At 38.8% G+C, this 21,293-nt stretch overlaps 1 protein-coding gene across 1 annotated transcript in view; it reads left to right on the forward strand.

Annotated features, from left to right (window-relative positions):
• Positions 1–14,637, forward strand: part of LOC126284098 (NADH-ubiquinone oxidoreductase 49 kDa subunit-like) — a 58,697-nt gene extending 44,060 nt beyond the window's left edge. The window contains exons 9-10 of the mRNA XM_049982748.1: positions 13,019–13,159; positions 14,324–14,637. Of these exons, the coding sequence (XP_049838705.1) occupies positions 13,019–13,159; positions 14,324–14,361 (179 nt within the window). The 3' untranslated portion in view covers positions 14,362–14,637. The remainder of the gene's footprint in view (positions 1–13,018; positions 13,160–14,323) is intronic.
• The last annotated feature ends 6,656 nt before the right edge of the window (positions 14,638–21,293 follow it).

Genomic DNA, 21,293 nt, shown 5'->3' on the forward strand with positions numbered 1-21,293 from the left:
GTTAGCGGCTCAGTGGGAGGTGGTTGGTTTGCTGGCTAGGTATGCGGGAGGGAGATGCCGTAGGAATATGGGCTGGCGTGATTGTAACGATTGGTGGTAAGTATCACACGCTGAAGGTGACATTGGGATGTGAATTGAGAGGGGGTGATGAGATGGAGGAAGGGGAAACTGTTGGGTGGAGGGTGCTGGAACAATGGGTTAACTGAGATTTAGGTCCGGATGGTTATTGGAGTGGAAGATGTATATTAAGGATAAGTCCCATTGCGTAGTTCAGAGAAGTTGGTGGTGGAAGGAAGGATACAGATGACTTGAGTTGTGAAGCAGACTTGGTGGTCTAATTTTTTGTTCTTGACACCAAATTGGCAGTGCACTGTCAGTCTAGTTGGCACCATATAGGGACTAAAGTGTGTGTGTGTGTGTGTGTGTGTGTGTGTGTGTGTGTGTGTGTGTGTGTGTGTGTGTGTGGTCTTCTATAATCATGAAGAACTTTCCTATAACAATTATATGAGAATTTGAGTTGGATAGAAGTGTGCTTGGATAGCTGAAGTGGTTAAAGCAACTGCTGGCTATAAGCAGCAAATCTGGGTTCTAATCCCAGTCTGGCACAAATTTTCACTTAACGGCATGGATTTACTTCAGTGCCTTATTGCAGTCGATATCAGAATGTCTTGTGTTGCGTATATATGGCTGCAGATCATGAATGGTGTCTGTTCTTTTGGTCATGTCGGAAAGAACAGACAACACAAATATAAATTCAGATATTTTATTAAATAGACAAATTGAGTTTAGAGCGTTCTCTGACCATCTTTTCTCTGTTTCTTTGTAAGATTTTTTTCACGTTCAAAGTTCCTAAGTTATTTTAAATCTTTATAAACTTATACTTCACTTGCACTTCATTTGCTAATGAATAATAAATGCTTTTAAAAGTAATCCACATTAATTTTATTATTTTTATCCAAATATTTGAGATGAAGTAACCAAGGTGACTCACTACCTTAATCACAACAACATTGTTCAAAGCAACATATGGCTTTGCATTCTGCTGCATCAGCTACTAACAAATTGCTGTCATCACTGTAACAATCACTCTCAGAAAAAAAGCTGACTCATTGAGTCCCTCCAGAGCAATGTATATCTTTGTTACAGCTGTCAAAACATCATTAAATGTCACCATGGCAGTTAAGTAAAAATTGTTGTTGTTGTTGTTGTTGTTGTGGTCTTCAGTCCTGAGGCTGGTTTGATGCAGCTCTCCATGCTACTCCATCCTGTGCAAGCTTCTTCATCTCCCAGTACTTACTACAACCTACATCCTTCTGAATCTGCTTAGTGTATTCATCTCTTGGTCTCCCTCTACGATTTTTTACCCTCCACGCTGCCCTCCAATGCTAAATTTGTGATCCCTTCATGCCTCAGAACATGTCCTACCAATCGGTCCCTTCTTTTTGTCAAGTTGTTCCACAAACTCCTCCCCAATTCCATTCAATACCTCATCATTAGTTATGTGATCTACCCATCTAAAGCACCACATTTCGAAAGCTTCTATTCTCTTCTTGTCCTAACTATTTTTCGTCCAGGTTTCACTTCCATACATGGCTACACTCCATACAAATACTTTCAGAAACGACTTCCTGACACTTAAATCTATACTCGATGTTAACAAATTTCTCTTCTTCAGAAACGCTTTCCTTGCCATTGCCAGTCTACATTTTATATCCTGTCTACTTAGACCATCATCAGTTATTTTGCTCCCCAAATAGCAAAACTTCTTTACTACTTTAAGTGTCTCATTTCTTAATCTAATTCCCTCAGCATCACCCGATTTAATTTGACTACATTCCATTATCCTTGTTTTGCTTTTGTTGATATTCATCTTATATCCTCCTTTCAAGACACTGTCTATTCCGTTCAACTGCTCTTCCAAGCCCTTTGCTGTCTCTGACAGAATTACCATGTCATCGGCGAACCTCAAAGTTTTTATTTCTTCTCCATGAATTTTAATACCTACTCCGAATTTTTCTTTTGTTTCCTTTACTGCTTGCTCAATATACAGATTGAATAACATTGGGGAGAAGCTACAACCCTGTCTCACTCCCTTCCCAACCACTGCTTCGCTTTCATGCCCCTCGACTCTTATAACTGACATCTGGTTTCTGTACAAATTGTAAATAGCCTTTCGCTCCCTGTATTTTACCCCTGCCACCTTTAGAATTTGAAAGAGAGTATTCCAATCAACATTGTCAAAAGCTTTCTCTAAGTCTACAAATGCTAGAAACATAGGTTTGCCTTTTCTTAATCTTTCTTCTAAGATAAGTCGTAAGGTTAGTATTGCCTCACGTGTTCCAACATTTCTACGGAATCCAAATTGATCTTCCCTGAGGTCCGCTTCTACCAGTTTTTCCATCCGTCTGTAAAGAATTCGCGTTAGTATTTTGCAGCTGTGACTTAATAGACTGATAGTTCGGTAATTTTCTCATGTGTCAACACCTGCTTTCTTTGGGATTGGAATTATTATATTCTTCTTGAAGTCTGAGGGTATTTTGCCTGTCTCATACATCTTGCTCACCAGATGGTAGAGTTTTGTCATTACTGGCTCTCCCAAGGCTGTCAGTAGTTCTAAATGAATGTTGTCTACTCCCGGGGCCTTGTTTCGACTCAGGTCTTTCAGTGCTCAATCAAACTCTTCACCCAGTATCTTATCTCCCATTTCGTATTCATCTACATCCTCTTCCATTTCCATAATATTCTCCTCAAGTACATCGCCCTTGTATAAACCCTCTATATTACTCCTTCCACCTTTCTGCCTTCCCTTCTTTGCTTAGAACTGGGTTTCCATCTGAGCTCTTGATATTCATACAAGTGGTTGTCTTTTCTCCAAAGGTCTCCTTAATTTTCCTGTAGGCAGTATCTATCCTACCCCTAGTGAGATAAGCCTCTACACCCTTACATTTGTCCTCTAACCATCCCTGCTTAGCCATTTTGCACTTCCTGTCGATCTCATTTTTGAGACATCTGTATTCCTTTTTGCCTGCTTCATTTAATGCATTTTTATATTTACTCCTTTCGTCAATTAAGTTCAATATTTCTTCTGTTACCCAAGAAGTTCTACTAGCCCTCGTCTTTTTACCTACTTGATCCTCTGCTGCCTTCATTACTTCATCCCTCAGAGCTACCCATTGTTCTTCTACTGTACTTCTTTCCCCCATTCCTGTCAATTGTTCCCTTACGCTCTCCCTGAAACTCTGTACAACCTCTGGTTCTTACAGTTTATCCAGGTCCCATCTTCTTAAATTCCCACCTTTTTGCAGTTTCTTCAGTTTTAATCTACAGTTCATAACCAATAGATTGTGGCCAGAGTCCACATCTGCCCCTGGAAATGTCTTACAATTTAAAACCTGGTTCCTAAATCACTGTCTTACCATTATATAATCTATCTGATACCTTCCAGTATCTCCAGGATTCTTCTATGTATACAACCTTCTTTCATGATTCTTGAACCAAGTGTTAGCTATGATTAAGTTATGCTCTATGCAGAACTGTACCAGGCGGCTTCCTCTTTCATTTCTTCCCCCCAATCCATATTCACCTACTATGTTTCCTTCTCTCCCTTTTCCTACTGTCGAATTCCAGTCACCCATGACTATTAAATTTTGGTCTCCCTTCACTACCTGAATAATTTCTTTTATCTCATCATACATTTCATCTATTTCATCATCATCTGCAAAGCTAGTTGGTATATAAACTTGTACTACTTTAGTAGGTGTGGGCTTCGTATCTATCTTGGCCACAACAATGCGTTCACTATGCTGGTTGTAGTAGCTTACCCGCACTCCTATTTTGTAATTCATTATTAAACCTACTCCTATGTTACCCTTATTTGATTTTGTATTTATAACCCTGTATTCACCTGACCAAAAGTCATGTTCCTCCTGCCACCGAACTTCACTAATTCCCACTATATCTAACTTTAACCTATCCATTTCCCTTTTTAAATTTTCTAACCTACCTGCCCGATTAAGGGATCTGACATTCCACGCTCCGATCCGTAGAACGCCAGTTTTCTTTCTCCTGATAACGACGTTCTCTTGAGTAATCCCTGCCCGGAGATCCGAATGGGGGACTATTTTACCTCTGCCAAAATTTTCATACCCATTACACTTGTCATATTGGTGTCAGCCATGAGAATTCCGTGGCTGCTGAATTCCGTGGCTGCTGCTATAGTAACAATATTTTTGCTACAGCCATGACTGTAATTAAAACTGTGAATAATAGTGCACACTCGTTTAACTTTGTTACTGGTACTGTTGTTTTCATGTGACTTTAAGATTTTCCTCTTTAGCTCTGAAAAACTAACAATGATTTTGTTGCAAAAATTTAGTGAACAAAATATTGTTCATATACTTCCATTCAGTTTCAAACACAGTGCTGTCTGTGATACACAGAGGTGACAGTCTTGGGATACTGATAGGCACATATAAAAATGCTGGTACTATTGCACACGAGTATAGGAGGATAATGCATTGGCATAGCTGTCGTTCATACTCAGGTGATTCATGTGATTATGGCTGCCCAACAGGAATGGTAGTTGTAGCTAGACACAGGGGACATTCCATTTTAGAAATTAAGGAATTCAATACACAGAGATCGACAGTGCCGAGAGCGTGTAGAGAACACCAGTCCTTTTTTTTTCTGAGAACAGCGGTGTTTGTGTAGAGTTGTGTGTGCTATCAGACAAGCAACGCTACATGAAATAACCACAGAAATCACTGTGAGATGTAAGACAAATGTATTCGTTTGGACATGTGGTGAATTTGGTGTCAATGGGCTAGAGCAGCAGCAGACGGGCAACATATGCCTTAGCTAACAGCATGACAATGCCTGCCACGCATCTCCTGGGCTCGTGGCCACATTGGTTGGTCCCCAGACAACTGGAAAACCATGGCCTGGTCAGATGGGTCCTTTCAGTTGATAAGAGCTGATGGTAGGGTGCAGACCCCACGAAGCCATGGACCCAAGTTGTCAATAAGGCACTGTGCAAGCTGGTGGTGGCTCCATAAAGGTGTGGACTGGGTTCTCTGGTTCAGCTGAACTGATCATTGCCTGGAAATGGTAATGTTCGGCTACATGGAGACCATTTGCAGCCATTTGTGGATTCCATTTTCCCAAACAGTGATGGAATTTTTATGGATGACTCTGTGTTAGATGCCACCGGGCCACAATTGCTCGTGATTGGTTTGAAGAACATTCTGGACAGATCACGCAAATGATTTGGCCAGCCACATTGCCCTACATAAATCCCATTGAACATTTATCGGACACAATCGAGAAGTCAGTTTGTGCACAAAATCCTCTGCCAGTAACACTTTCACAATTATGGACAGCTATAGAAGCAGCATTGCTTGTATTTCTGCAGGGGACTTCCAACAACTTGTTGGGTCCATGCCACATCGAGTTGCTGTGGTATGCCGGGCAAAAGGATGACCAACACGATATTAGGACGTATCACATGACTTTTGTCAGATCAGTATATAAGCTTTGACTTTCTGCCAAGGCTTCAGTTGTTTGATGCACTTCTGATGTTAAGAGATTTCTGTGTTACTTGCAAATAGAACGCTGTTGATGCAATGGTAAATGCATGCATAAAGTGTATATTTATTTTACACTTCTGTTTTTATATAATTTTTAGATTATGATGCTGATTTTTCCTGTGGCTCATTGGACTGATGCAAGTATTTCTCTTCATCACCACTTTGGAGACTTGGGTGCTCCTAGCCTAACCCAGTTCTCCAACCAGGGAAGGAGGCCCTACAATTTAATGTGTTGATGATGGTGATAAATTCCATTCAACTATAGCTGACAGTTGCTTTGTGTGCAGAAACCTGTTATAGCACTGAGTTAATACTAGCTGCCAAGCTCCCTTCCCCCCCCCCCCCCCCCCCCCCCCCCACACACACACACACACTCTCTCTCTCTCTCTCTCTCTCTCTCTCTGTACCACCACCACCAATCACATTCAACATCCAAATACTACCCACCGTATCTGTGATAGCGTGAAAGCCAGTAAATTCTCTCATGTTGTGTTTTCCTATAACACACGTTATTGAATAGTGCATTTCCTCATTTTTGTTTATTTTTTTTCCATTCTAACAACTAAATTAGCTGGTGGCGTGTAGCCAAATCGCCCATAAAGTAATAAGTTCAATATTGGCTGTGTAAAATTATCGATAAATAAGCACTAACACATTTTATCCAGCGAAATCCTGGGAACATGAAATACACAACATATACAAGACTTGAATCACAATGACACCAGCAGAAAAATAGTACTATTGGAGCACAAAGAAGTTGAAGATGCTCCAGTTTAAAAGACTCAGACTGTTAAAGTGGGGTTCCAGCTGCCTCGTTCTACCTTTCTCAGCACCTTTAAAACTTTTGGCATTGACACTCTTTATAATGTGAAACTCACCTGTCATTACTATAAGCTCCCCTAACTGTAACTCGCTCACACCCAGTAGTCCCTGGCTGTAACTCGCTCACAGTCATGCGCTCCCACGTGCCCATTCCCATTCAGCCCAATTTGTTATCATTATCTCTTTTTGTCTCACTGTCACTGTATCCTGTCTAGCTGGCAGATTCTCCTTTGTTCTGCCCTACTACTGTTGTCTCCACTCACTGTCATGGCCTCCCTCTTGCTTTCTGTTACTACTACTATTTCATTCATTCCTTCCCACTGCTGCTGTCTGTTCTCACTGTCACTGTCTCTCTCTCCCTCATTGTCATAGACTCTGTTTGTCATTATCACTGGCTCTAACTTACTTCCACTTTATCCCCCCACCACCCTTTTTTTTTTTTTCTCCTCTCCTACTGGCAATGTGTCCTTCATTCTTTTGCTAGTACTATTGTTACTGTCAGGTATGGCCCACTACCACTGTGTCCCTCTCACACTTCCATTGTCATTATCTCTTTCACTTTTCTTTCTATACGACACATGCTGTCTGTTATCTGCCAGTATATGTTAATTAATTTTTTGTCCACTGCCAGTCTCCTTCTCTCTCAGCATAAAAAAAGGTGCAAATATGTTCACATGCCAAAATTTTAGGAAAATTTTTGAAGTTGCTGAGTAAGGTAGACTGGAGGAACTGGTACCCCCACTTTTCAGTCAATCTTTTAAACAGGAGTACATTTGCGTGTTTTGTGCTCCGTTAGGAGTGTTTTTCCACTGGTTCCCTTCTTGTCCCTGCTACAGCTACTTTATTGGCCAGTAAAATTTGGATAGATTACCCATGTGAAATTGAAATAATGCAAAAGTGATTTTCCACCTCAGACTGCATTTTACATACACAAAAATTTGGCATGTACTTCTGTACCAATACATGGGGCTCACAAAAACTCTTCTGATGGTCACACACACACACACACACACACCACACACACACACACACACACACACACACGGTACACCATATTCCTCTGTGCTACGTTACTTTATAAACTAAGTTTTTGCCTCACTGGATTTTACATGCATATTGTGTGTGTACAAGTAGGCTAGCTTTGGACCTCTGTATCTCAGAAATGGGTAAAGATTTCTAGAAAATTTTCAAGCTTGTTAGAAATCAGGATCTTAGGAAATCTCGTTAAAATTACAGCCATTTGTTGTGTGTAGCTGTTTCGGAATCCATGGCTAGGTTTTGATACCCAAAAACCATGTTGTTGGGGTATTTCAATAATGAATACAGTGTTTTGAAAACAGAAAAATGGCACTTCTAGATAAATGTGTAGAGAGAGTGCCATTAAAATTAGAGCAAGTGCCATTAACATTGGAGAAAGTGCCATTAAGGGGACACAGTCACGAGGGAACTCCCATAATGAATCAATGCAAAAATGAGCAAACGCCGGGTACACTTTCTGAAGTAACTAATGGAAATAAGGACCTGAAACTTTTACAGTGTACAGCTGAAACATCATTCTCAAATCACATAAAAATGGTTAATTTATTTTATATATTTCATGAGTAATCTTTTTTTTGTTCTATAAGATAAAAAATTGAAACTGTTCTAAATACCTTGGAGCTTGCAAATCGCTTGTAAATCTGTTCTTTTTATCACTACTGGTCTATTTTTTATCTAATTTATCACAATTGTATTAACAAGAGATACTGTAAGTCTGATGAGAAAAGTGTACTGGAAGGTTAAATAATGTTGTTTTGAGAAAAATGGTATTAAAGTTTTACATGCAAGAAAGTAATGTACAATGTCATACACACTCTTTTTAAACATTCCAGGGCTATACTGTGGCTCAGCTTCTTGATCTTTATCTTCTTTTCTTTGATCTTCTGGCTATCCTGGCCTCTTTAGTAGCATTTCCTGCAGAAATATCAGCGTAATGGATACGGTCCATGTCAATCTTTTTCAGTCCCCTTTCAGTATTGATACCATTCTTTGTTCCCAAGAGTCTTAATACATCAGTCTTCTTTGACACACCAGCATTGAAGCACATCACTGCATCATGAACACCAAATTTTAGTGTTTCTTTTCTAATGAAAACAGTTTTTGGTAGCCTTGTCCAAATGACAGAATTCAAACTTTCATTTGGGTTTTGAGTTTTTCATGGAGACACTTTTTCAAGAGCTCTTGTTGGATAAGGTCTCTGAAAAGGGGTTTCACAGCTAGCAGGATTTTTTCTGGAATTGAATGTTTGTGCTTATAGCTGGAAGATGTAGCTGGGTTGTTGAATTTTCACCAGCTGTCAGGTCCCTGTGGGCAAAGGTTATGTTGTGGTTCCTCATCTGTTGAAATTTTATGAAAGAATATAGCCCAGATGGCTCTCCTCATTGCTTCTACATTGTTGCAGTTATTTCTAATGGCCATACCATAATAAGTCTCGATCCTGTCTATTTCAGCCTTTGTCAGGCCCCCTTTACCACCTAACGTTTTTTCCTTGCATATCTTTAGAAGTCATGATCCCATTTTTTTCTGTACTTGTCCTATACATTCCAGTTTATTAATTTTGACTCTAGGCACATAAGGTTTATCGTCTACCACTTTCTGATAAGCCTTTTTGTCCTCATCCCCAAGATAGTCTGTACAGAGGATACCTCTTGACTGCACAGACCTTTTGAAAATCTTAGCAACACCAGCCACTTCCATGCCTCCACTAGAACCATCATAGTCCTTTTTGCACACACGTTATATAGTGGGATTTTTGCTACAGATGTCGCAGAACTTAGGAATAATTTCGATATACAGAACCTTTCCAGTATCAAAAGAAGTTGCTGACACAATGCCATTTAGGGATGTATGCCCACATTTCTGCCAACTGCCATCAAAACCAGCAGAAATTTGCCTTGGGTCAGATTTCGTATCTTTCATCTGAACTGCTTCTTTGGCTGCTTTCAACATTGTAGATTCACTTACCTCCGCTGCAACTGCACCAATAGTCTAGTTGTAAACATCAAACTTTCTTGGTGGTGGAGGAATGTTCATCACTGCACAAAGAACAGCACCTGCATGTTGCCCTTTTCCAATAGATCTAAGTGCATACACTAATCTTGTATTGTTTTCATATAATCGGCTTCTTGTTACGTGGCATGACATTGTATTGGCAGTACAGCTACATTCCAAATGTCAAAACTAGATTACAAACAATTCCCTTGGTTTTCACCACATCTTTTGTGCAAAGTAACGTTTCCACCACAGATTTTACAATTTGTGTGTTTTTCGATAAGTTCACGTCATAACCTCATGGAGATCAGAATGTTTGTGTCAGTAACAACAGAAACACTGTTCACACCACAAATTACATTGTCACACATTTGAGAGGCACTTGGAAAACTGGCAGCACCTAGAAACTTCTTGCTTGAAGCACTGACACTCCCACTGACTTCACTTTCTACATCATTTTCTGCCCTCTGTTCAAAACTAGCAGTTTCGCAGTTTATTTTTACATATTTATTTCCACGAAACTTAGGCTTATATCCAAACTTCCTTATTCTACCCATTGTGTTATAATGTTTCACAAAATCATTACATTTGTATCACCAAATCGTAAACAAGTAGGATGAAGAAACTGAGAAACGATAGTCAACAATGCAAACAGGCTGGCAAACATCAGAATAACAGTTCTCTCTTGCAACCCAAATAAAGAGTATTTATATCCGTGGAACATAAACGATTGTTGTACTATAGTCAGTGCTGACTACTGCGCAAGACACAGCAAAAATGGACGTGGCGCTAGTTACCATGCTTAACGAACAAATTAATAACTCCGAATCTAATTATCAGATTTGTATGAAACAAACGGCATTTTGTAGCCAAATAATTGGAGCATAGATTAAGACTATAAAAAAAAAATTGATTTTTTTGAGTCGTTACTGTGTCCCCTTAAAATTGGAGAAAGTGGCATTAAAATTTAAGAAATTTGCCGCTATTAGTTATTTAGATATTTCGTGCCAACAACACAAAAAGGGGTTCTGGAAAGGTTTTTTTCATGTTTTCTGAGGAAATGCCCATGAACTAAATGGTGTTTATGTAAGCCCCTTACGGCGCACCTTAGACCATATCTAATGGGGGGGGGGGGGGGGGGGGACAATTTGTTCTGTTTGCATAAGCTGGGTGAAGTGTGTTATATTCAACAATTGACCCTATGCTGTAGGATAGTTACAGTAAGACAATCCTCCTCCTGGGTATATGAATGTTCTGTAGCTCAAGGGCTATGCAGAACACTTGACCCTACCTTCCTGTCACCAATAGGATATAAGGTTTGAGTCCCAGTAAAATCCTGTTTTTATGTGCAGCATTTTGGGGCAAGTGGTAGTGCGTGCTGCCACATTATACCATTTGCATGCATATGTTGCTTTTTGGATTAATAACATTGTAACCACTTTCACTGTTTTCCCTTTCTGCTACATTTCATATAAATTCATCCTACTTTCTTCTTAAAAGGGTCAAAGTGCTATGATCATCTTTGTGTCATGTTAAAATTAATACAGTTAGTATAGTTAACCTCAGCTTGGGTGGGAGATTACCTCCATAGTCTCAGATGTTGTGGAATGTGACATATATTAATATTCAGGATAAAATTCAAAGTTATAAAAAATTCCTGGCTCAAAATACAGGCTGCCAGAGATTGCAACTTGAGGAAATGCGATTTTTGGCAAAAAAATTAAAATGCTCTGTCTGTAGCATGGTTACGTGTGTTTGTTTTATTTAACAGATAATAATTTTCTGATGGAAATTGTACCCACAGCTTGGAAATGAGCATTTTGCATCGAGTCAGTCATTCACAGCTGCAGAAAATTGGTTAAAAAACAGCAGCATATTTTTGCATCACTCAAGAGAATACACTTTTCTGTGAAAACTAAATAAAAACATACTAGGTGACATTCATTTATAGCAATCTATAATTTATTATTACCTTTAATTCAGAAATTATAATCTGATAAAACTTAACCAATGTCAATAACAGCGTGAATGGTTTAAAATGCTTCACATAGCCCTGGCTACAATATTTCTAGTTAAGAGAACTTTACCACAGTTTGTTTCTGCTTGCCTTAAATCATCGAGCGTTTGTCAAATACATGGCTATTCAAAGAGAAGGAACAGATTTCAAACATTTATTGCACCAAACTACAAAATATAGAAACACAATTCCAACATTTCTGGAAAGAGAAAAGTTCCAATTTTAAAGCATTTGATGTGAGCACCATGTGTTTCGCAACAGGTATCAATGGTGGCTCATTTCCTGCCACACAGCTTCAACACTGTGATGTTGCAAACTTTCAAGAATGTCTGGCATAGGGGGGATAAGAACACGGTCTTTCACGTAACCCCACAGATCAATCACAAAGTTTGAGATCTGGAGACTGGGAGACCACAGACAATGAAGTTCATCTTCTGTTCCTCTTCCAATCCAACGTCTGGGGATGGTATCATTCATCTAACATCGGATGTGCTTAGAGAATTTCTCCAAGCATATCTGCCATTACCTGAATGACACCATTCCAGGACACTGGATTAAAAGAGGAGGAGCAGAAGATGAACTTCATTGCAGTGGCTTCCCGGGTCTTCAGACCTCACACCTTGTGACTTTTATCTGTGGGATTATGTAAAAGACTGAGATATATATAATCTCCCTCCTATGCCTGATACACTTGAAAGACTGCAATATAGCATTCTTGAAGCCGTGAATGTGACAATGAGAGATCAGCTGCTTCATGTGTGGCAGGAAATGAGCCACCATTTTGATATCTATCATGTAACACATGGTGCTCACATTGAATGCATAAAAATTTGAACTTTCTTTCCAAGTATGTTGGTAGCCCACTAATCAAGTAAAAGACGGTACTGTTAGTAGTAGTGGAGACATGAGGCCAGTGAGAGGAGATTTTAAAACAAATATTTATTATACTTATTACATTTTCCCCAACATTTTCATATACTTTTTATCTAATATGAGAGAAGGAGACAGCATACATAATTAAATTTTTGTTCATTACCTTGAATGGTTTACCCCCTCAGATTGTTTGATTCTGCTCAGAAGTATAATCTGGTTGTGTTAGTGTATTAAAAGTTTAATTGTGTGTTGAAAGTTTCTCTGCATTACTTCAAAATAAATAAGCTGTATTTCATGGTTACCTGATTTGAAGGTAATGAGTGGTTTTCACAGAAAACAGCATGTGCAAAAAAAGAAATGAAGATTAGGATTTAACATCCCGTCCATGTGAGACCATTAGCAATGGAGCATATCTTGAGATTGGGTAAGAAATTGGGTATTTCCTTTCATGAGGAACCAACCATTCATTTGCGCAAGTGATTTAATAAAAAAAAGGAAAACCCAAATCATAATGGCTGCTTGAGAATTTGTATCCCACCTCTTCTTGCTTGCCGTTCTGAAATTTGGACTACTGTGCTAACTCACTTGATCAACACACAACTTCTCATATTCTCAGGAACGAAGCTGACACCTTTTTGTACCCATTAATAGTTCCACAACATAATCTCATTATACATATTGTAATTTTCAGGTGAGTTTGGTATCTACCTTGTTTCTGATGGCAGTTCTAAGCCATATCGTTGCAAGATTAAAGCCCCAGGATTTGCCCATCTTGCAGCTATTGATAAAATTGGGAAGAGACATATGTTAGCCGACATCGTAGCCATTATAGGTGAGTAAACTGTCCATTGTTGTGTTTTTAAAGGATATGATATTTATCAGCTTTGTAACTTACCACAGTTTAACAACATCATTTTAATGATGCAATAAAACATACATCACTTTCCTCAAGGTAGGAATGATTTCCTGGTTGTTGACATTGCCTATTGGCTTTTGTCTCACCTTCTTCAGCCAACTTTGTTTGAGATGATTTTTCTGATGTTTTGCCAGCATAGGTGGCTGGCTGGCATTGTCAAAGATATACCAAACATTTTTGACTGCACTGGAATCGAGCAGACTAGCGGACAGTAGTTGAGCCTGCAGCACAGATTATTTGTACCTTATTCTTGTTGAAGGTGTTGCCATGTTTGTAGATTTCTATGGCTTCCCCGAACAAGCAGGTGTGGTAGCTCTTCTCCCTAGCAATAACTTCCATGTTGGCGAATTTTATTGTGTGACCAGTCTTACCCTGAAATGCCATGGTAGATTTTGCCACCTGTCCCAGGCAGCAGTGCTGTTTATGATGTTGGTGTTGGGTTGTCCAGCCATTCCCATATAGGGTGACAGACAGAATTGGCCATATATTGCACAAACATTCTGTGAAGACTATTTACAAACCAATCAAGAGTATTAATGGATTCTCGTGGTGCAGCAAAAAACTGTTGGAGGTAGCAAGGAGAGAACCACAGCATTAATCACCAGGGTAAAGTTCTCAGATTTTGATATGACCAGTACATAAAATTTCTGGTTGTGGGCTCAAATCGAGTCCTCCACCAGCAATGGAGGGTAAAGCTTTGAAATTGCTGTTCTCTTGTGCTTCCAAAAGGTCAAAAAAATCATCAGACGAATGTTGGCTGAAGAACCCAGTACAGGAGCCAACAGCCAATGTTGACAAATGGCCACAAAAGCCTCAACAATTCTGTTAGTTGTTGTTGTCGTTTTAATTCTTATGACATTTTATGGTAAAACAAATATACTGTTTGTTTGCAATGGTTTGATTTCTGTTCATATCTGCAAAACAGACCTATAATGGTGGTCCCCTTTGTAATGTGTTTCAGAAACAAAGACCAAATTTGTGTCATGATGTAGTTCCTTTGAGATGAAAATTGAAACACATACACACTTTTTTCATAATTTTTAGTATTTTGTAAGTAATTTCTGTCTTGGTCATTTGCAGGTACCCTTGATGTAGTATTTGGTGAAATTGACCGCTAAACAAAATCTGATTGAATGAACAAATTAGAAAACATCATGTGAGCTGCAAGTGACTGACAAGGACCTGTACATACTGTTGGATAAGTTTGTCATAGATCTGGTGTTAACTCTTCTGTAAGCTCAGTATAATTTTGCCACATGCTAGTGGTTTGTGATCTTTCACTTGCCTTTCACGTAAGAAGATATACACTAAATTAAATAAAGATTACTATCTTGACTTGACCATGCATTGTGTAAATAGTTCTCAGGAGTAAAAATAAAATTTATTTATTATGACCTCTAAGAGAACATTATTAAATAATTCCGTGTTTTGATGCTTTGTGGGGATTACCAGTTGATATTTGTGCCAGAAGCTAAATCCTATTAAATCATTTGTAATAACATGGCTTGCTTGACACATTTGTTGCACAGGTAGAGTATGAGATTGATATACAACATCTTTTCTTATAAAACTGAAAAATCTAGGCAAGTACAGACATAAGAGACAATTTTGGATGTGGGTGTGCTTACTACATTTTCACTGTTATGCAGTAAATCAATCAGGTATGACATTTTAGTACATTACTTCTTTACTACTAATTGTATTCACAATTCATTTTGTAAACAGTATTCACATATACCACTGAATCCCTCTCACTTCTTCTTCTCCTCCTCCTCCCTTTCTTCTTAGTCTAAAGCGTGTTCCCTTCAGTACCCCTCAGTCCATCCTGAGGTTGTCACACCATCTTTTCCTTGGTTGCCTAATATTTCTTTTCCCAACTGATAATTTATTTTTTACAACTTTGACAGCCTTCGGTTTGTCCATCCTGTTTACGTTCGTTCCATTGCTGCTTACTTTCTCTTATGCACCCACTCATTAATGGCTTCCACTTTATGGCCTTTTCTAATGCTCTCACTTCCCACTCCACCACCCTGCCCCCCTTTCTGACATTTCCAGTGTGGGACAGTTCAGTACCAAGACATTTAACTGTCATTACCTGCTGAATACTTTTTCTATCCACCTCCAGTTTGCATGTAATAGGTTCCACAGATATTGTCAAACATTTGGGTTTTTGAGTGAATATCACCACATTTAGGTTTTTGGCTGCCATGTTGAATGTATTTCAACATTTCTACAGGATATCTCACTGTTTGCTTGCAGAATTGCACCAGCAGCATAACGAATTATTTTTATTTCTTCATCCCCTATTCTATAACCAATACCTGCCAATGCCTTCTTTTATCACCTCGACCATTAAAAAGCAGTGGGCTCAGAGTCAAATTGGTTAATACTTCTATTAACTGCTAAACTGGAACCAATTTTCACCTGGATGTAGTATAAGGATAAACATCTTCAGCTGTTTTTATTTAAGCTGAAAGGAATTCCCCAACTGTAGAGCAAGTTTACCACATCTGTTAATTGAATCTTATTGACAGCCTTCTGTAAATCAATAAAACAAATATAAGCTGAACTGTTGTACTGGTCTGTTGTACTTCGACCTTCTTAACCCTTTACAGTAGCAGTCGCTCCACAAAAGAAAATAAACATGCATTTCCGGGTGACAAAAAGCATATTGATGTCAAAACAGGAAGCATTTCCCATTCTCACTGTTTACAGGCCACCTGGTCTGTCACTACACATAAATTCCTGAACATACCTACAATGTTTCAGCATCATGCAATTTGTGCAGCCCACTGTAGCACTAGAACACCACCAGTTTAATTAGAATGATCCAGTATACTTGAATATATTTAGACTTAACAGTGATGAGTTTCATGGGCATGTTTAATGATCCTACAGGCAAATTTATGTGTACTTCAGTGTTCATGACTGGTCCAACACTTGATATAGTAAGCTCTCACTTTGATTAGTCTGTTTGTCTATATTGTCTTCACCAACGTCTTGAGTATTGAAGAGCACCATGCAGTTCCTGAATTGCATACTCCTATTCTTTCTTTCACCGGTGCCATGTCCTGCGCTGATGCAGGGTCGGCATTGTTAGGAATGGATTTGGCAAGGTTAGTGCAAAGGGGTGGTTGGATGCCCTTCCTGCCGCCACCCCGTACGCCCCGGGACGGGAATTAGTGTACCCCTACTGTCTGCGTCGAGTGTAATTAATGTAATAGTGCGAGCATGTCCAGATATCTGCAAGTCGTGTAACTAAGGCGGAATGTGGGGACCAGCCTGGTATTCACCTAGCGGGATGTGGAAAACTGACTAAAAACCACACCCAGGCTGGCCAGCACACCGGTCCTCATCGTTAATCCACCGGGTGGATTCGATCCAGGGCCGGCGCACCAACCTGAGTCCAGGAAGCAGCACGTGAGCACTCTCGGCTACCCTGGCGGATAATTGCATACTCCTATTGTGGGTCACTCCTTGATCCATTGGCTCAATCAGTGAAGTAGTGATTGGAGGGAGAATCATTCACTTAATCAGTAAATGAACAGTAGACAGATCTGAGTGGTCAGCAGGAACATTTTCTATAAAGTCAACATCGCTTTCATATCTTTAGTTTTCAGTTTTAACTTTTCAGTTTGCAATTTTTGAACTTTTGGATACAGTTGTTCTTGAATCAGTCAGAGAATAATAGTTTGGTAACCCAAGCCATTTGTTGGCTTTATACCAGAATGCAACATGCTGTGTAATATTTTTGACTGCCCAATGCTTTAAAGTTGTCCCAGTTATGACTGATTTTAAACAGTGTGATTTTAAACAGTGTAAATCATCAGCATTGCGGCATAAAATATAGGTGATTACTTAAATATTATGTGAATTGCTTTTTCTGTTGGCCTCTGTATTGTTGAGGATGGACTTTCAGGGCAAACCAGTTTCATTGTTTTGTCACTTGTGCCTAAGACAAATTGAGGAGTATTTTTTCAAGTCGATAAATACTTAGTTGTTCATAATTTAGATGTTTTTATTTACAAATCAAGCTTGTTGTCGTACATGACATGTTGAAACGGTTATGTCAAAAGCTGATATTTGCTGCTGTAGCGTGTTGAAAACCACGAGTTTCTGCAAAACTCTATATTTGCTCACAGCAAGAAGTCGATAAATCCAAACTGTGAAGGGAGAGTAACAATGTAGATGTCATTGTCAATGAGGAGAGTTTCCTTCTGAAGACAAGCACTTGCTGCCAGAACCAACAATAAAAATAAATTAGAGGTTTACACAATGACATTAATTCCTGATTATTGTGAAGTTTGAGCCAGTTAAAAAAGAAAGAACACTGTTTCAATGGAGTACAGCATCAGGAAAAATTGACCAAACAGTAACTGTGTGGTGCAGAATACACTAATATCAGAGCTCTCCGTAGGTGACATTGTAGACAGGTTAGGCCTTACAGTTAATGCATTATGATCGATTCCTGAGTACGGATAAAGGAAAGGATTACTGTTTATACTTGGCTTCAAAAGGCCCTAAAGGATTCAACCAAGTAGCCTTGCTCTGTTGGGTTTTCTCAGAAACCTTGAGGCGTCCCAGCCAGAAATTGGCCCAAATGAAAGTCATTTCTTTTCTGATTACTGTAACAGTCAAAATAAAAAAAAAGATGTGCATACTAATGGCCTTCATGCCAGAAAGTAGAAAATGTAACAAGCTGCTACATTGTTTTCCTATTCATGGCCACAACTATAAATCCAGACAACATATCGTGCAACAGCAATGTTGTTTTGAGACACAAAAGGATTTGATTTGATTTGACAGAGTGTTTTGTTAGAGTGGAAAAGACTACCAGGAAAAGGAACATAATCTTTCATGGACTGAATACTGTAAAGCACTGGAACAAAGTGGCGTTGTTAAGATAACAAATAAAAATTGGGAAACAGGATCTCAACTCCATTGCTCTAAAATGCTACACTAATAAGATGCCTTTTAGAATAATTGTTCAGTGAATGATGGCCTACGAAATGACTTGGAAGAAAGGAATTTTGCCAGTATTGGACACACAATAGATAAAGAAAGGAAGTAAAATGAGCCACAAGACAACTGTTAATTGGCAATTTCTTTATTGTCACAACTGGTTTCACTGCATAGAAACATGTCAGATGAAAACAGTGTCACATTAGCGCACCAAGATGCTCTCGACATTCGTAGTTAAAAATCAAACCCCTGAAGAGATGAAGTCATCAATATACATAAAACAGGACATTGGGGCAGATTGCGTGGTGGCGTACATGTGGCGGTTGCGAGGGTACAGCACAGAATGTGATCAGGTGTGACCGCTACAACGTCCTGTTTTTTTTTTTTCGCTTTGATGACTTCACCTCTTCAGGGGTTTGATTTTTTACTTCCAAAGTTTGGGGCATCTTGGTGCACTAATGTGATATTTTTTTCACTTGAGGATGCTTTTTTAATGTACCAAAACAAGTTGTGACAATAAAGGACTCATCAATTGCAGCTGTCTTACAGTTCATTGTACTTTCCTTCATTATGAAGTTTAAAGGCTCTGGTTGCCTACATTACAAAGTTCTGTGTGACTTAAAATGGAAGTCCTATTAAGGTTGAGGTACAGAAATTCAGAAACTTTGGCAAAGGAGTGAAGAAAGCAGCCACCTTGGAAAAGAACAAATGGTCAGCAAGAAAAAGTATGAGGCATTTTAACATACCAGAAGGAGCAGAACAGTTTTATGAGGACATTGTTGAAAGTAATCAATAAATTTCCAGTTTAGTATTGTTGTAGTCAGTATTTCGTGTTGTATTTCAGTAGTGTTTGTTGGTTTGCACTTCTGCTTATCAAACAGCATCATGAAGTAATACACTGTAGTACATTATTGTATTTCTATGCAAAATGAACAATAATGTAGCTTCCTTTGTATTTAATGGAAAATAGTCAATTTGAGTTTGTATATTAACAAAAGTTTTAACTTCTATCCTTGCATTTATCAACTTCTTTAAAAAAAAAAAAAAAAAAAAAAAAAACTGGGAACTTTGTCCTTCTATCCTGAAATAACAATGAAAATTTTAGAAAAGTCAAACACACAATTGGAACTGTAGCCACAGGAGCTGTGTAAATATTAAATTAGACTGTATCATTTATATAATTAGTATTTCAGTATAATGTAACTGGATAGATAAAAAATCTACTCACCAAATGGTGGTGGGGAAACATACATATAAAATGTATTGTGTGTGCAACCTTTTGGATACATTGGCTTTCCTTCTCATCCTTTCTGGTAAGTATCCCCTGACACGAGGTTCTGGGTGAGTTCTTGTAACTTTAACCCGTTTCCTAAACATCACCAGTCCTTTCCTTTCACCCTTCTTGCTTCCCCTTCAACCCTTCTGCCACGAGGAGGAGCCAGTGGCTCCGAAAGCTTGCTTATATAATATCTTTTATGTGTATTCGCCTGCCGCTGCTTGGTGAGTTGATTTTTTTATAGCCAATTACATTGTATTTTCATTGATACAGTATTTCAGTGTGATATTTAAAAATGCATTTCCTCAAGAATTTACTGCTTTGTATTATTAAGTTTTAAAAAATGTTCCTTAATTTCCCTCTTCTAAAACACTTTTAATTTTTTTACAAAATGATTTTAACACTTGCAACATCTGCACTTGAAACATTCACCGCACTCTTCTCTGTCATACTGATACTGTGTTGATCATGGAAACTGAACAACCATCCAGAACTAGACTTGAAACTTGTTTGGCCTCATTTATCTGCAAATCTTTCCTCTGCAGCTCAACTCCTCTTACAGGGAACCCGAGAAAGTGCTGTTGTTTGTACCAGATGCATACAGCATTGTCAATAGTGGTCAGTTCTGGTTCATTCATGTGTTTTCTTTTTCTGGCTAGTTTGTCTTGTTTTAGCACAAAGCCTGAAGTTTAGTTACATTTCTATATATATCACAAAATTCGACTTACGATGTCAAACTCTGCCATTACACCCTGGACAGAAGCATTGGCTTGGATTTATGAAGCACTCTCATTTTATCTTCTAAACTTAATGCTTATCTTCTAAACTTAATGCTCTTAACACTCTTCTTGTTTACTGTATGACATTTTAATACAATTTTAAGTTGTCGTAGAGATGTAATTTACCACAACTTATTATAATGGTCTTCAGGAGGTAACGATGACCAGAAAGGTGGTCATAGGTCGGGAGTCAGTCGGGCATTGGGAAAGATATTGTTCAATAGTGGCAAATACATGAATGTTGGAGATGTCATGCATTCCTTACCAAGAAAGTACTTCCATGCGGACTAGCCACCCAAGGTTATTACATCAGCAGTGACGAGAAGACCCCCCTCCAAACGTGCCAAAGCTCTCACTGAGGTCTTCAAAGACCGAAAATATCCTCTTAATGTTGTTGAGAAACAGATCTCTGCTGCCTTGCTTCTCTCGCGACCTACCACCTACCACACACCCACTGTCCAGCCACAAAGGGCCTTCTCATGACTTTACCAAGTAGGGACAGAGAAACTGAATCACACTCTCCGCCAGGGTTTTGACTACTGCTCTCTTTGTCCTGATAAGAGGAGTATCCCTCCACTATCGTCCCTGACCCTCCCACAGGCACATTCAGGGAAGTTGATATTGCTCCACAGCTAAAGGTACTAAGCTTTTTTAATTTTTTAAAATAGTGTAGTTTATGCGGTAAACCAGGAGCACAGTTTAAGGGGGCTATGAAAGAAACATACATGCATCGGAAAATAGTTGTATGAAAATGAGATGTTCATTGCATGATATTTCAGTCCTTTGAAGAAATGCTCTTATGCAATCATTTTTCAATGAAGCATGATGTGCTGATCACATCAAGAAGAGACTTAATTGCTCTGATTTATGGTAAGTAGCACTCTGCCTTTTCCAGATAGTAAATATTACTACGTGATAAATAGCCAACCACCAGAACTGTGTATAACCTATATATCCAGAGTCCAAAAATGTAAACTAAATAATAAAAATATGTACATATTCCAGGCCACTGAAGACACCTTCCAAAGAATAA

Source organism: Schistocerca gregaria, chromosome 8, assembly GCF_023897955.1.
Source record: "Schistocerca gregaria isolate iqSchGreg1 chromosome 8, iqSchGreg1.2, whole genome shotgun sequence".
Lineage (NCBI taxonomy): Eukaryota > Metazoa > Arthropoda > Insecta > Orthoptera > Acrididae > Schistocerca > Schistocerca gregaria.